This window comes from Phaseolus vulgaris, chromosome 8 (genome assembly GCF_051622355.1).
Source record: "Phaseolus vulgaris cultivar YP4 chromosome 8, ASM5162235v1, whole genome shotgun sequence".
NCBI classification, from domain to species: domain Eukaryota; kingdom Viridiplantae; phylum Streptophyta; class Magnoliopsida; order Fabales; family Fabaceae; genus Phaseolus; species Phaseolus vulgaris.
This window is the reverse complement of record NC_143505.1, coordinates 31195691-31211418: the sequence shown is the minus strand read 5'-3', so window position 1 is coordinate 31211418 and position 15728 is coordinate 31195691. Positions and strand designations below refer to the sequence as shown.

Below are 15728 nucleotides of genomic sequence, written 5' to 3'. Positions count from 1 at the left end.
CATAACCTATGCAGTTAGTGTGGTTAGCCAATTTATGCATGATCCAAGGGAAAGACACTCACAGGCAGTAGATAGAATTCTTCAGTACTTAAAAGCCTCCCCAGGAAAAGGATTGTTATTCAAAAAAGGGGAAAACTTATCCATGAAAGTATATACTGATGCTGACTATGCAGGATCGATTGATGATAGGAGATCCACCACAGGCTACTGCATGTTCTTGGGTGGAAATCTGGTGACATGGAGGAGCAAGAAGCAAAATGTAGTTGCAAGATCAAGTGCATAGGCAGAATTTAGAGCCATGGCTCAAGGGGTGTGTGAACTATTATGGGTGAAGATCATACTTGATGACCTTAAAATAAAATATGAAGCTCCTATGGGCTTGGCGTGTGATAATAAGTCTGCTATCAGTATTGCACACAATCCGGTTCAACATGATCGAACAAAGCATGTAGAGATAAACCGACACTTTATTAAGGAGAAGTTGGATGATGGTCTTATAGCCACGGAGTACATCCCATCAAGACTACAATTGGCAGATATGTTTACTAAAGGACTTCCCACAAAACAATTCGAAGATCTTACTTGCAAGTTGGGAATGATAGATATACATTCACCAACTTGAGGGGGAATGTTGCATAATCAGGAGAATTATGCTGTAATTAAGTGCAGATTCCATTTTATATTTATTAGGAGAGATTTGTTAGTGATTTGATTTTATTTGATTTGTACAGCTTTAAACAACCATTATAATTGTCTTTTATTACCTATTATTTCCTTCCTTAAGTAGATTGTAAAACAGTCTATAAATAGAGACTGTAATCACATTTGTAAGACACATCAGAAATACATTCCTTCTATTTCTTTCTATTCCTTTCAACTTATATATATATATATATATATATAAGAATAAAGTGAAAAGTAACATAGAAAATAACATAAATGAGAGAGAAAATGAGAATATTCTGATTTGAAGTCATTTAAATTTTGAATCATAACAACATTGTAACATCCTTATTTTTACCCATATTTGATAATATATTATACATGAAATATCTAATTAACATGTAAATATATACTACTATCTCACATTATATCTCAAAATATATCTATCTTTTTAGGAATTTTAATATATACACAAAAGTTTAAAATTTAAAACATCCCAAAATAAAAGAATCTCATCCTCTGACGGTTCACTGAAGAGCTCTATTACCTGCAATATCATATGTTCCCATGTAAATACACGATCATCACAGATAAAGAACAACAAAACACAAAAAACAATAGGGTAAGCTAGCTATATAAAAATTTCTATATAAATTAAATTTCAACATAATTCATCAAGTCTCATACAATTTCTCAAACCATCAAGTGTTTATCATAAATCATCATTCGCATTACTCATGTCAGATTTCTACTGACTCACATACTCAGACACTTGACTCTACTTCTGGAAGACTCATGAATTGAAATTGGCATCCTGAGACCTGCATCTGTCATACTACTAGCTGTGGAACAGCCATGCACATAATCATCTTAATATTTCATCATCTCATTTTCTCATATGACAAAGTAAATTCATATGACAACTGCAGACAAAGTCATATGAACCTCTTTCGACTCTCATCAATCGAATAACGTCATCTATGTGATTCTATTATATCAATAGTGTCAAGATCATCTCATTAGTGGGAGACTATACACTCTAATAACAATCTCAACACGATATTTCCTTTCCTGAAAATACTATATTTTGATAAAATTTTCACATCATTCCATACTTTATATAACCCATAAATACATTATTCAATCACATCATATTTTAAACATTCTAAGCACTCCAAATATATCTAAAAATTCACTTAATCAACAATAATCAATAATAAACTATGCTAAAATAATAATAGTAATTTTTTTTTTAAATGGTTTGAACGAAAAATTTTGGTGTGAGCGAAAATGGACCAGCTTGCACCCAGGATTTTTTTGCTTGATCGAAAATTTTCCTTTGAACGAAAATGGACTAGCGAACACTCCAAAATTTCCTCATTTTTTCTTGAACGAAATTCCATTTGGTTTGAGCGAAAATGGATTAGAAAGTACCTGAGAAATTACCCCATCGTTTGAGCAAAAATAGACTCAAGGACACCTAATATTTTCATTCAAATTGTTATTTTTTTAAATATACTAAACCAAAGTAACAAATTACCTGTTAGAGTTGGATAATTACTCTAAATCAAAATCAAACAACCTATACTCAACAACATTATCCTTTAAGTGATTCATCAAACTTTTTAAATACATTCATTTTCTTATTCAAATAAAAAAACAATATAATTTTATAACATCTACCATATATAAAATTTTACATTCTAATCTCAATCAACTTCTAATACGCTTAAAATATTAATGTTTCATTTAAAATATATCACTTCTACTCTAAGATTATTTTCTACATTCTTACAAGCATTATTAAAATATTTATTAATTTAATAATAGTAAAATTGTTATTCTTTATCAAATACAAAAATTATTTAAATTTGTTAATGAAATAATTAAAATTTAGTTACTGATACTAGTGAAATAACTTTTTAGGAACTTATTAAACCAATAATTTATAACTGATTAGAGACTATCGGGTACTCGAAACAAAAATGGGTCATATATTAGAACCTAAAATATTTTTAGATTTTTTTTGTCTCTCAACTCATTTTATATCATAAAAACCACATTTTTTATTATATTATTCTATAGTGATATTTTATGTCAATACATGTAAAGACTTAATACATATTATTCTTCAACAATTTAGATAGTGTAACACATACTTCAATTTACCATTTACACAAATGGTAGAATTGACACCATCATAATTTTAAAATTTCTTAGGTAATCAATTTTGAAGAAAAAAATTATTAGCTACTTAAAACAAAAGCATTTTTTAAGTCTGAAAAATATAAATTATTTTCAAATGTACTAATATCTTGCTTTCATTTATATTCTTAAATTATCGTAACTTTTATAATTGAAACTCCCATTCATTCTCCATTCACGTTCAGTGGCGTAATAACATTACGAGAAACACTCATTAACTAAAAAATTATTCTTGAATTTCAACTAATATGATAAAATATAACCACATATTAAACTTTTTAACTGCAAATATTTCTTGAACAAAATTTATATTTACAATACTATTGATAAAATTAATTAATTTAAAATTAGCTAATTTAATTATTTTTATCGCTATTAATAAATCGGCTGTTTATTTTTTAAAATAAAAGCTCAGAAATAATAGCATAACATCTTAATCTTGTCATTAAACATCAATCCTTAATATTGTAATTCAGCATCATTCCGTAAATTAGTAAGATGAAAATTTATTCTATTATTAAAGAGTAGTGTTCTACGTTTATTTAGATATAATGATATTATATAATTCGGTACAAACTTTATAAAATGATTTTATAAAGTTGAATTATATTTAAAATTCACTTTTTAGAATCACTTATAATCTGTCATAACAATTTATTCTAATGAAAATTGATTAATGTTATTGTCGATTGACCTAGTCCCCGGTTAATTCTGAGAACAGGTTGTGACTCAGTCTGCCTCTGTTGGAATTTGTTCTTCCCTTAGATGTTGGAACGCAACTCCGTTTGAAACAAAGGGAGTCATACCTGTTGTGTTGATTGTACTCTGACGATCAAGTCAGTTCAGGGTTTATAGAAACAATGAGTAAGTAAGCAAATAGTTTCACTCTCAGAAACGGTGTACTTTTACCAGGGATCTCAAGTCCCTTTTATAGACTGCTTTTAGGTTACTTCTTGTAACAACCCTTCTCTCACGAGAACCTTATCTCGAGTAAAAGTAAGTTGGATGGGAGGAGAGTCTGTTACAATGTGCACAATCTCCGTACCACAACCGTATATAATCTTCCTCCTTGAAGTGCATAATCTTAACAACATGGCCACCAGGGTACCAACTCATGTACCAGCATCATGGGACTCATCTGTTTACTGTAGGCGTACTAGCCTTCACGTATCATGCATGCAGCTTATCCCAAAAAACCTTAACGCTCTTGGGCTTAGACATCTTTAGGGAATATTTATTTGCACTAGACCCGAATGTACTATACACACCACATGCACTTCCTCGCTGATCAGACCTTATATATATGAATGAACCTCAACGCACGCATTCCTGGACCCACTTACGTGACCCATTATCACGACCAGACCACCGAACTAACCTGCTTGATACAGGTGCCGATGTTCGATCACTGAGCCTAACGCTTTGGTCCAGTACACTTAAATTTATCCTTTAAAAATATTGATGCTCAAAATATATAAAATATTGTTAACCTTTATTAGAAATATAAGACTTCTTAATTTATATTTATATTAGTAATTTTTTACTCTAGATCCTAAATATATCTTATTATGTCGTATTTATTTTAAATGGTACAATACTAGAGCAACTCTCATTTTTATACAAGTACTTTGTTATTTACATCTAATATTTTCTTACAACCTTACATGTAATTTTCTTTTACCATTAGAGAGTATCACTCCTTTTGTTTCATTTTGATCGCTATGTATGTTAGGAAAAAAATAAGTCCCAAAATTATTCTCATTTTAGCTTCTTAGTGGACCATTATTTTCTTTTGGTTTATACTTTTAATATTCTCTTACATATTAATGAATTGAAATGAATTAATGAGGCAAACGGGGTTACAATTTTCTTTTATGGAAAAAAGAAGTATTCTCTTTCATCTATTTATTGGAATTTTTTTGTTTGTTTATAGAGTTTAGCACCACTCAATTAAATGAGAGAAAAAGAGTAACAATAAACAATAAATTAATTTCATTATTCATAAACACGCATAAATTTAAGCAACATATACTTTGTCATTTATAAGAAGAATTAAACGGGGAAACGCTTTTAGTTTCTAAATTAAAATAATATTTCCAAGATTTTTCCCCCCATCGTTTCAACTTTTGAGACGAAGGATTGAATAATACCAAAAAAAAAATCTTAATATTATTAGTAGTTAAAAAAAATATATTTACACAAAGTTTTTGAATATTTTCCTAAAAGTAATAAACAATTAGATATAAAAGTATATTTTTTTAATAAATATACATTTCAAAATAAAAATGTTTATAAAATAATTAAGGTAGCGCCGAACGGAGAAAGTTCGGAATCGAAAACAGAACTTTTGATACGTAGACTTTCTCTCTCACCTTCGCTCTTTATATATAGGTCTAGTGTGTATATTTGAATTTATCTTATTTGCTTCTCCAAGAACTCAGTCTCTCTCTTTCTCTCTTCATTTCAAACATTACGACACCATAATTATACAAAGCCGAAACGTGATTCTGCGTTTCTAAAGGCGAAAGCTCAGAAAGTGCGTCCTGTTAATTAGATTCTTCTTCATTAGTCTCTGCTTTTGTGTTTATTATCATGGCAACTCAGACACCAGTTGAAAACAATTATCTTAAAAACGCTGTAAGTCTCTTTCTCAGTCTCTCTGTCTATATCTGTTTCGATTTTGTAATCTTCCTCTTGATTGCATACTCTGTTCTGCTACTTTTTCCTAAAATCAAGTTATAACAAAATATGAGTATCTTTAGAAACTCTTCATAAACATTAGGATTTTCGTTTTTTTTTGTTGATACTTTTACATGAAAAATTTAATTGAGTTGGGTGAGGTTTATCAAGAAGAATCTCTACGAAATTCTACTGTGTGACTGCAATTTGAAAACAAAGATAACTTTAAGAATTTTCTTTTCAAACACAGTTGATGATGAGAAAATCAACCGTCAATACCTATATTGGAGACTTTATGCATATTTTTTATACTGTATACTGGTTTTAAGTTATGATAAAAAAATTTCACAATTTTTTTAGAAAATTATGAATACATATACTTTCTGAAAGAGAATGGACGGAATTGTGAAGATGAAAAAGTTTGTTTTGGATGTATAGAGTGTAGAAACCATTGTGTGAGGTTTACTTGAGCTAGTCCCTTGAACTTTCTTATATGAGAAATTGGTGCTTTTCAATAATAGCCAAAACCAAATTTTCTATGCTCACTTCAAGAAACGCGTGAATAGTACATTTGACCATAACGTTCACTCATTCATATTCCAATTAATTCCTACTATTTCCTAACATGTTTGAAAAAAATTACTATACTTTTATTGGCATTTAGTTGTGGCTGTTGTTACGGGTAGACGTGGTTTTGGTACGCAAATCTTCGAACCAAGATTTCCTTCCAGCCTGTCATTTCTTTTACTTTATATTTTATGCAGCGTTATGTTTCTAATAATATTTTACACACACATATATATATATATTTATATATATTGAGGTTTTTATTAGTAATAACGATATAGATAAAAATCATAATATAATGCTAATTATATATATAACTAAAATAATTTTTAATTATAAAATTCACAGGTGAAGATCATTATGAATATCATATTCTTATGAAAATTAACCAATAAATATGTTACATTTTAGAGATATTAAAAATAAGTAATACTAAAATCAAATTAAAATTTACCCTATAATTCATCGCTGTTTCAAAACATTTTTTTTATAGTTTTCTCCTCTTATTCGGTCAAGTCAACTCAAATTGCCTCTCGAGATCCACTGTTTTTAGTTCAGTCAACATGTCAACAAATAATTTTCTTCAGAGAATCTATATAATTGAATTGAATTAATGGGGTCCCAAGATACATAATTGCATAATATTTTAAAACAACCTAGTGGCATATTTTTTAAATATCTCTTACTTATTAAATTTAATATTATTTTTTAAAAATAAAAAAGTGTACCACGCAGAATGTTATAAAAATACTATTACCGTTTTTCCTAATATTTGTCATTTCTTACATGGATGAACTTGTTCTCACTCAATTTTTATAATAGTTACAACCCAATTATTCAAAATAACAGGTTGAAAGATTATAAGATCCAACTCACTGAACCTGCTTGTTACTTAAGTTTGAGCTTGATTGGGCCAAATTTTTTTTTTTATTTCATTTTACTTTTTTATTGTTACAGTATGATGACCTTTTAAGAAAACAATTATTTATTTGATTTCAGACTGAAGAGTCATCAGCACTTTAGACAGCATACCACTCTGTTTACTATTTTTTTTTTCTTTTTTATGAAAGAGATATAATTAGTCAACTCATTTGATTCACTAAAGATAACGTAGTTTGTGCTTATCTAGACTAAGTGTATTAGTTAATTTATAGAAAAAATAATAATTTTTTAGAAATTAATTTTTTGTAAGTAAAAATAATAAAAATATATAAGCACCTATATAATTTTTTACAGTTCTCCCCAAAGCTATTGGCACCTTTATATATATATTGGTACATATTGATTGCCATCTGTATATATTTCTCAAAAGTATTCAAAGACATCTCTTTGAGGCATCTATGAAATGTCTACGGTATGAAAATACTTCACTAATATTTCTTTAAATTATTATTATTATTTCGAAGCTTCATACCTGTCAAATATATTAGTCTAATTGTCATTAAAATATTTTTATTTGCATATTAATAAACAATTAGGCGATACCCAAATAGGATTTCACAAAAGGCAACAAAAGAGATTTCCAGAATCCAGTTAAAAATTCAAAATCATACCAATGGTTACTGTCAAAGTCATATGATATATGATGCCCAAGAGTTAGTGTAAGATAAGCACTTTAGAATGCTAAAACAATAACAACCTTTAAACTGCATTTTCCAAGAAGTTGGGGACAATGTGGTGGATTGGCCCACAATTCATTGGTCCATCAAATAAAAAAAGACCCCTTATGCATAAGAAGATTCCAAACTTTGTGTGCTTTTCTTTTCTTGATTATAAAATGTTTTATTCCTTTTTCCCTTCTTTTAAGCTTACTCTTTGTAATTTATTTGTGATTGTTGATGAACAGACGGAAGAAGAATTGCAGAGGCAGAAGGCAATTGATGACTGGCTTCCAATTACTTCTTCAAGGAATGCAAAATGGTGGTATTCTGCCTTCCACAATGTCACTGCCATGGTTGGGGCTGGTGTTCTTAGTCTCCCCTATGCCATGTCTGAGCTAGGATGGTATGCCCTTCAGACCCAACTTTCACTTATCCCATCTCTATTTAAAGACCATTTATCACATTTTTTGTAAATTATTTTTTAATTATAAAGGTTCAAGTTAGGATATAACAAATAATGTTTCTTGAGGCTTCTCATTAATCAATAATAGTTTTATTAAAAATCAAAACACTAGGAGATAATGTTAAAATAATAACTTCTGATAAAAAAAATTTATTTCTTGAATAAGTCATAAGGAGAGTGATTAACATTTTCCTTAATGCATATAATTTATTCAAAGAAGATAAACAACATTTTGTTATATATGTTGTGCTTTTTAATTTGAGAATCAGTATGTTTTGTTTAGGGGTCCTGGTGTAACTGTACTTGTTCTGTCATGGATCATCACCCTTTACACTCTATGGCAAATGGTTGAGATGCATGAAATGGTTCCTGGCAAACGTTTTGACAGATACCATGAACTGGGGCAGTATGCCTTTGGGGAAAAGCTAGGACTTTATATTGTGGTGCCTCAACAACTTGTGGTTGAAATTGGGGTCAACATTGTCTACATGGTCACAGGGGGAAAATCCTTGCAGAAGTTCCATGATACTGTGTGTGACAGCTGCAAAAAGATCAAGTTGACCTTCTTTATCATGATTTTTGCCTCTGTTCACTTTGTATTGTCTCACCTTCCAAACTTCAACTCCATTTCTGGTGTATCTCTGGCAGCAGCAGTTATGTCCCTAAGGTAGAAGTTATAGCCTTTTTTATGAACTAGAAAACTAGAAATGAAAAACAATGCAAACATGACATGAACATACTAACTTCAACTTTGATATTTGCATGACATACAGTTACTCTACAATTGCCTGGGCAGCTTCTGCTCACAAGGGTGTTCAAGAAGATGTACAATATGGTTACAAAGCTAAGAGTACATCAGGAACAGTCTTTAACTTCTTTAGTGCCCTTGGTGATGTTGCTTTTGCCTACGCTGGACACAACGTGGTGTTGGAAATCCAAGCAACAATTCCATCTACTCCAGAGAAACCATCCAAGGGTCCAATGTGGAAAGGAGTGGTTATTGCTTACATAGTTGTGGCTTTATGCTACTTCCCAGTTGCCCTCATTGGTTACTGGATGTTTGGCAATGGGGTTCAAGACAACATTCTCATCAGTCTAGAGAAACCAAAATGGCTTATTGCAATGGCTAACATGTTTGTTGTGATACATGTCATTGGAAGTTATCAGGTGAAATTCAATTTCTCTTATTCTTGTCCAAAACTTTTTTCATTAGAAAATTAGCTTTCTTTTTGGTTCAAAACTGAAGTCACCAAGAGTAACTAATTCTTTTGTTGGTTAGATTTATGCAATGCCAGTGTTTGACATGATCGAAACAGTGTTGGTGAAGAAGTTGAACTTCAATCCTAGTAGAGTGCTTCGCTTTATTGTACGCAATTTGTACGTGGGTAAGTAAATACTTCCAAATAATTAATGTTTTGGTAGCAAATATTTCACTTCTAATTTGGTTTGTAGCTCAGTGCAATTGACGCATGATTCTCTATATTTTCAGCATTCACAATGGTCGTTGCTATTACCTTCCCATTCTTTGGTGGTCTCCTAGGATTTTTCGGAGGATTTGCTTTTGCACCTACAACATATTTTGTGAGCCAACTACATTAGTGAATTTTATCCACCAAGTGTCAATATTAGGGCTAAACAAAATCTTAATTCTCCCTTTGCTTGCTTATTTTTCAGCTCCCCTGTGTCATGTGGCTGGCAATCTACAAACCAAAGAGATTCAGCTTGTCTTGGTGCACCAACTGGGTAGGTTTGATGTTCAATTTTGTTTCAATTGTTCTCCTTAAAACTATTTCATTTTAAGCTAGGATTAATCTTGCTCCATTAATAACAGATCTGCATTGTGCTTGGCCTAATGTTGATGATTTTATCACCAATTGGAGGATTGAGGACAATCATAATTGATGCCAAGAACTACCACTTCTACTCATAAACTCATCCCTCGTTTAATTAATGATTGGAATATGAAGCGTGAAAACACAAGAAAGGAACGAAAGGTCAAGTGGGTATTAGAATCTAGTTTATCTAAGGTTATTGGGTGATCTTTATATCTTTAATATTTTGGTTAAAGAGCATCCACACCTTGCCTATTGGTGGAAATATATCCATGTATTAAATCAAAAAGGGAATTTTGTATGTACTTTCTTTGTCAATTTTTACTTCATGAATATAAATCGTTCTTCTCTCTGTATTATTTTAAAAATTATTTCCTATTTATTTGATTGTGATGAATTCATATAAAAAAATTATTACTGATTTGGTTGTGATGTTTTCTCAATAAATGCACCGACTCAACTCTAATACAGTTAAAAATTAAAAAAGAGGTGGTTGTATTCCCAATAACTAGCAAATGCTTTGATGGTTGATTGATTCATTAACTAAAAATTGCATAAAAAAGACATTCTGATTATACACGAATCAAAACAAAGTTGATTAAAAATAGGGTAACTTGGTTGTAAATTTAAAAAACATTAAGTGTTGAGATTCAACTGTACATTATAACTAGTCTTCCATGTTTCACAATAATAAACCAAGTTAATTTCTTTTTCTTGGTTTCCTAAGAATCTAACAATCAATCAATTTCTTGATTGATTTCATATCATCACTACATTAAGCACCAAACAATTGTAATTGAAAACACCAATTGTATTCTCAGCAGTACAACTTTTGTATGACTTAGTTTAATTTAGAGAGGGAAGATATTTTTAAATCAAGAGATTCCTCTACTTTCAAACATTAAACATAAACTAAACCATTAAGCATAAACTAAACCAATGATTGAGAAAAAGAATATACTGATATAGCTTCCCCTTCCACACTACTTTCTTCCTTCACTTGAAGAAGCTTCATCCACAAAACTTCTATCATTTAGTATTTAGAGTTTCGGTTCTTAAAGAAGATAAGAGTTTCTTCTCTTTTTTTACTTGATCTATGTTGTTTACATATTTCCTTGTTTGTTTGTTTAGTTTTCATCAATTAATTTGCTCATATATGTCTTTAAATTTTGGTTCAAGCACATTTGATTCATCTTAAACCATTTAAATGTGCTTTGGGTGTTCTATGGTATAAATAGTGTGTACTTTCCCATTTTCAGAGTCGTCTTGAATTTTATTTGGTTAATTTGCTTTATAATGGAGTCTTTTTCAATTTATATGATCTATACATGTTGTCTTAAGTCATGTATCTCCCAGTTCTCATCACATATTCTAGTTTTACTTTTGATTTTTGAAATGAATTGCAAGTTAAATTTGAATGTTGTTAAGCTTTTGTGTGTTTTTTACTTTTTATTTTTGAGTTTTTATTTACTATTACTTCATTATTAGTAAGTTCATTAGTGTTAAGTTTCATTGTAATTTTTCTTAAAGTTGTGCTTATAATTGTTGCTTCTTCGAGGATTTCAATTCGGCATTTACTTGCTATACTTGTTCCTTATTTCAATTCCAAGATCAAGTGAATGGAATGTGATTAGTAGTTGTTTATGATCATTGCCAACTGATTTTAAAATGAATTGAAAAAGACAATACTCTTCTCAAAAGACAAAAGAAAAAAAAAGTTAAAAGGAGTAGGACGTTGGACTTAAAAGACTAAATCAATTCGTCCAAGACCTAAAACATAACTACTAAAAGTGATTAAAATTGAATGCACTTTTGGAAGTGAACCTTCAAACCTATATACTCTATCTTGGTTAAATTTGTGTCTGGAGATTTTTCTTAAGGTTTTTGTTCTTTCACTTTGATAAGCATTGATAATAATAAAAAAAATAACTTTATCATCCAATCTTAGTTTTTTGTTTTTTTTATTTTATTTTGTGATCTCTTCTAGTTCTTTTCCCGAAGCATTTCCTTCTGAGTGCTTACTTTCATTTTTGCCTTTAATTCTTTCATTGTCTTAATTCTTGGACATTCCTTGAGTCTGGCCTCATAATTCTCTCTTTGAGTTTAACTCTTCTAATTGAGCTTTTTTGTTTTAAATTTATTGACCTCTTGAAGTGGTTCTTTCTAGGATTTGTGTTTTTTATTTGAGTTTAGCTAACCTTTGAGGTAACATCTTAGAAGGAGGCATCGGAAAAAGAGAGGCATTATCCTTGGGAGAAACTACAAGTGGAGGAGCAAGAGTGATAAACATTGGAAGAGAAGAGAGGAATACACCAAGAGTTGATGATTTTGAATTTTTTATTTGTGTTTTCCTTAAATTTCTTGTAATTCGGCCATTACAATTAGGTTTCTTGGAAGAGCCTTTAGTGTTCTTCCATCTTCTAATAGTTAATAGTACAAATACTTTAGATGATATGATACAAACCCCAGCAACCGACAAATGACTAAGGATACATCAAGCACTTCACAAAAAGATCAGTCATCTTAGTATACAAAGTCAAGTCCCACCAAGCCTCGCGAGACCATCAGCAGAAGAAGAACCAAACATAAAATAGAATATCAGAAGTTCTTCCTTCTTGTCTTTCCACAAGAGAAGTTATGTAAATAAATTGGACTCACTTTGGGGGTCCAAATAGAAAAATAGACTAAAGTAGGTTCACATAGCATAAATGGGAGTGTACCTAGCGAAATGGGCTTGTACCAAGCCAAAATTTTCAAGACAAGGCACCTAGAATAAGGGTTTTAAACCTAACTTCTAGAAGCTATGCCGAATTAAAACAATTGGAAGAGAGGATGTCTAAGGATTTGTGAGGATGATTTATTGAAATTTGTGAATGATGTGATAGTTAGGAGAAAATTTAGAAATTATTTTAAAGGTGTAAAATGTAAGTTTACAAATTTACTATTGTTATTAAAAAATATTTTAATAATGGGTTATGGTATTTTTTTGTGTAGGTTTGGGTTAATTATTTTTTTCTAATATATAATATTAATAATTACTCTTATTTTGTAATAAAAAATAATTGTGTTAAATTGAAATAAATTTATTAAATATATTAAAATTTATGAAAATAATATTTATTATTATATACATTTGTTATTTTATATAATTATATATGTTTTGTCCATATTATAATTTATTTTATTATTTATAATTATATGTTTTTATTAATAGTATAATTAAATATTTTTAAAATTATTAAATAAATTTATCAAATATTTAATTTTGTACATATATAATTATATTAATAATTATAATAGTAATACAATAATTAATATTATTAATATTTTAAGGGTATTAACGTAAAATACTCCTATCCTATGTGGACATCCCTCCTAAACTTTGCATATGTGAGAGGAAAGAAAAATCCATCTAGCCCTCTCCCCTATCTGCACTCCTACCTTCAAACATGCTGATCCAAACAAGGAATCCTCCCACTCCGCCATCCATCAGCACCAAACACAACATTAATGTATATTTGATGGAGGAGTCCTGACATTGAGGAAGAAAGTGATAGATTTGGAGTTGCCAAAAATTAGCATGAAAAAACTTCAAATGACCATAACTTTGGACAAAGAAGTCGGATGTGTTGATCAAGAGTGATCAAGGGCTTTGAAGAATCCAAATCCAAGTGTTTGATGCAAGGCTGGAGATGCTGCTGTGTTTGGGGTGGGATCTGGGTAGTTTAAAAGTGTAATACACTCTTTGTTGAATCTAAAGCTAATGTGTTTTAAAACCATTTTGAATTTAAGTGTTTTTCAAACTAAGTGAAAAACAACCTGTTATTTTGTCGAAACAACCGATTGTTTTACTCTTAGGTGTTTTTGAAAAGGTTGAAAACTGTTTTGGTTGGTTGACTTGCTATCAAACCAAAACAATCGGTTGTTTCGTGGTTTCAACCGATTGTTTCTTTGAAAATTCTAACAAAATTCTGTTTTGGTGGTTGAATGTGCTTTAAATGATTTCCAACTGAATACGCTCCTTCATTAAATGCTTTGACAAATCTTTGAAAAGCATAAAAAGTTTGTTTATGTTTTAAAACAAACAAGAGAAACAAATTTGAGTTTTTCAGTTGTGAGAAAGATTGTTTTCAAGTTTTGAACATTCACATCAAGCTTTGGGTTTTCTCAAGAAAGAGTGGAATATGATTGCATCTGTATTGATTTTAGATTATTCTGTAAACAAGTGTAATTCTTTTTGAATCTTCTGTATTTTCTGGTGTTGTTGCCAAGGAGTGTTGTGTGCTCTTGAGGTTGTCAAGATCAATACTCTTGGTGTGTGTTATGCCAAAGTGAACCAATATAAATTGTTGGTGTATCTCTTTCTTCCCTTAAACTCTTTTAAATTAAGTTATTATTGCTTTACTGGTATAAACAACCGATTGTTTCGCAGAAACAACCGATTGTTTTTCTGGTGCTTTGCTGTGTTGTGCTTAAATTCTTGGTTAACTGAAATTCTGATCTGAATTCACACAAAGGATTTTGTTGAAACTGAAAATGTTTTCAAAAATCCCTCTTAAACAATTCACCCCCCTCTCGTTTAAGGTCATATATTCTAACAGGATGGAGACACGTAAAAGATGAAAGTTGCTCGAGGTAACGAATCACGTGACCAATACCCAAAGGGGATTGAGGTCCACCAAAATTCCAAAAATCCACGGTTTGCTATTTTTTTAAGTATTATTTAGGTATTTTCAGGTATTTTGAGGTTTTAGTTCTCATACTTACACTTGTCAAAATATTCTGAAATTTTGCATGATGTTTCCTAGTATAAATTAGAGATTTATCAAACCATTATGATTATATTACATTCACAAATTTATTACTCATTCATTGCATTACATAATGTTATGTGTGTGTTCTAACATGAAATCTTATTATTTCAGTGCTTATTCTGGGTATAACATGTTGAGTGGGAGGAGAAGTGCAAGTGAAAATGCAAAAAAACTCACTTGGATGCACCTTTAGAATGACATAAAACTTTTTCATATATTTATAGATTTGTTTTGTACACTTCCATATTTTAATTATGATATTACATGTATTATTATTTTTAAAATTTTATATTTTATGCAGATTAGAGTATATATATAATAATAAAAAATCTTTTTTTAAAAAAATACACTTTAAAAGCATTTATAATGATGGTTCTAATGACGAACTGTCGTTATAAGTGTATTTTTTTTTAAAAAAATATTGTTATTTGGAAGAATAACGACAGTTTTTAACACGTGTGGATAATGTGATTTTATAACGGCAATTCTAGAATCATCTTTATAAATAACTGATTTATAACAACACCCATAATAATGACAGTTTGAGAATCGTCTTTATATGACCATCTTTACGGTGGTTAATAAGTTTTGTACAAGTGAACTTAGCAATCCTACGTTCATGTGTTCATAAAAACAATATTTTAATTAAAGTTCATCAAGCTACAAATTTTCTTTTTAAAAATTATATAACTGTGATTTCTCATTTTAATTTAGAGATATGAGTAAGAGAAAACCTTGCCAATTTAAAAATACTATATTAATAATTTTCAAAACAATAAAAGTATTCTAAGTAATAAATATTCGTATATTAAATTGTACCGAGATATGAGTAAGAGAAAACCTTGTCAATTTAAAAATACTATATTACTCTAACAATCTCTCAATAGTTTTCCAGGCCCCAACC

At 29.9% G+C, this 15728-nt stretch overlaps 1 protein-coding gene across 1 annotated transcript; it reads left to right on the top strand.

Moving 5' to 3' along the window:
- The first annotated feature begins 5178 nt into the window (after nt 1–5178).
- Nucleotides 5179–10378, top strand: LOC137825773 (lysine histidine transporter 1). The gene is made up of 8 exons (XM_068631552.2): nt 5179–5505; nt 7961–8118; nt 8462–8845; nt 8952–9345; nt 9458–9563; nt 9668–9759; nt 9853–9921; nt 10010–10378. The coding sequence occupies exons 1-8, from the start codon at nt 5461–5463 to the stop codon at nt 10106–10108; spliced, it is 1347 nt and encodes a 448-aa protein (XP_068487653.1). The 5' UTR covers nt 5179–5460; the 3' UTR covers nt 10109–10378.
- The last annotated feature ends 5350 nt before the right edge of the window (nt 10379–15728 follow it).

Excerpts from the sequence above, each read along its gene's own strand:
- LOC137825773 (XM_068631552.2), top strand. The coding sequence starts at position 5,461 with ATGGCAACTCAGACACCAGTTGAAAACAATTATCTTAAAAACGCT. Across the intron at positions 8,846-8,951 it reads GCAGCAGTTATGTCCCTAAG|TTACTCTACAATTGCCTGGG; the intron begins GTAGAAGTTATA and ends CATGACATACAG. Across the intron at positions 9,760-9,852 it reads TTGCACCTACAACATATTTT|CTCCCCTGTGTCATGTGGCT; the intron begins GTGAGCCAACTA and ends CTTATTTTTCAG.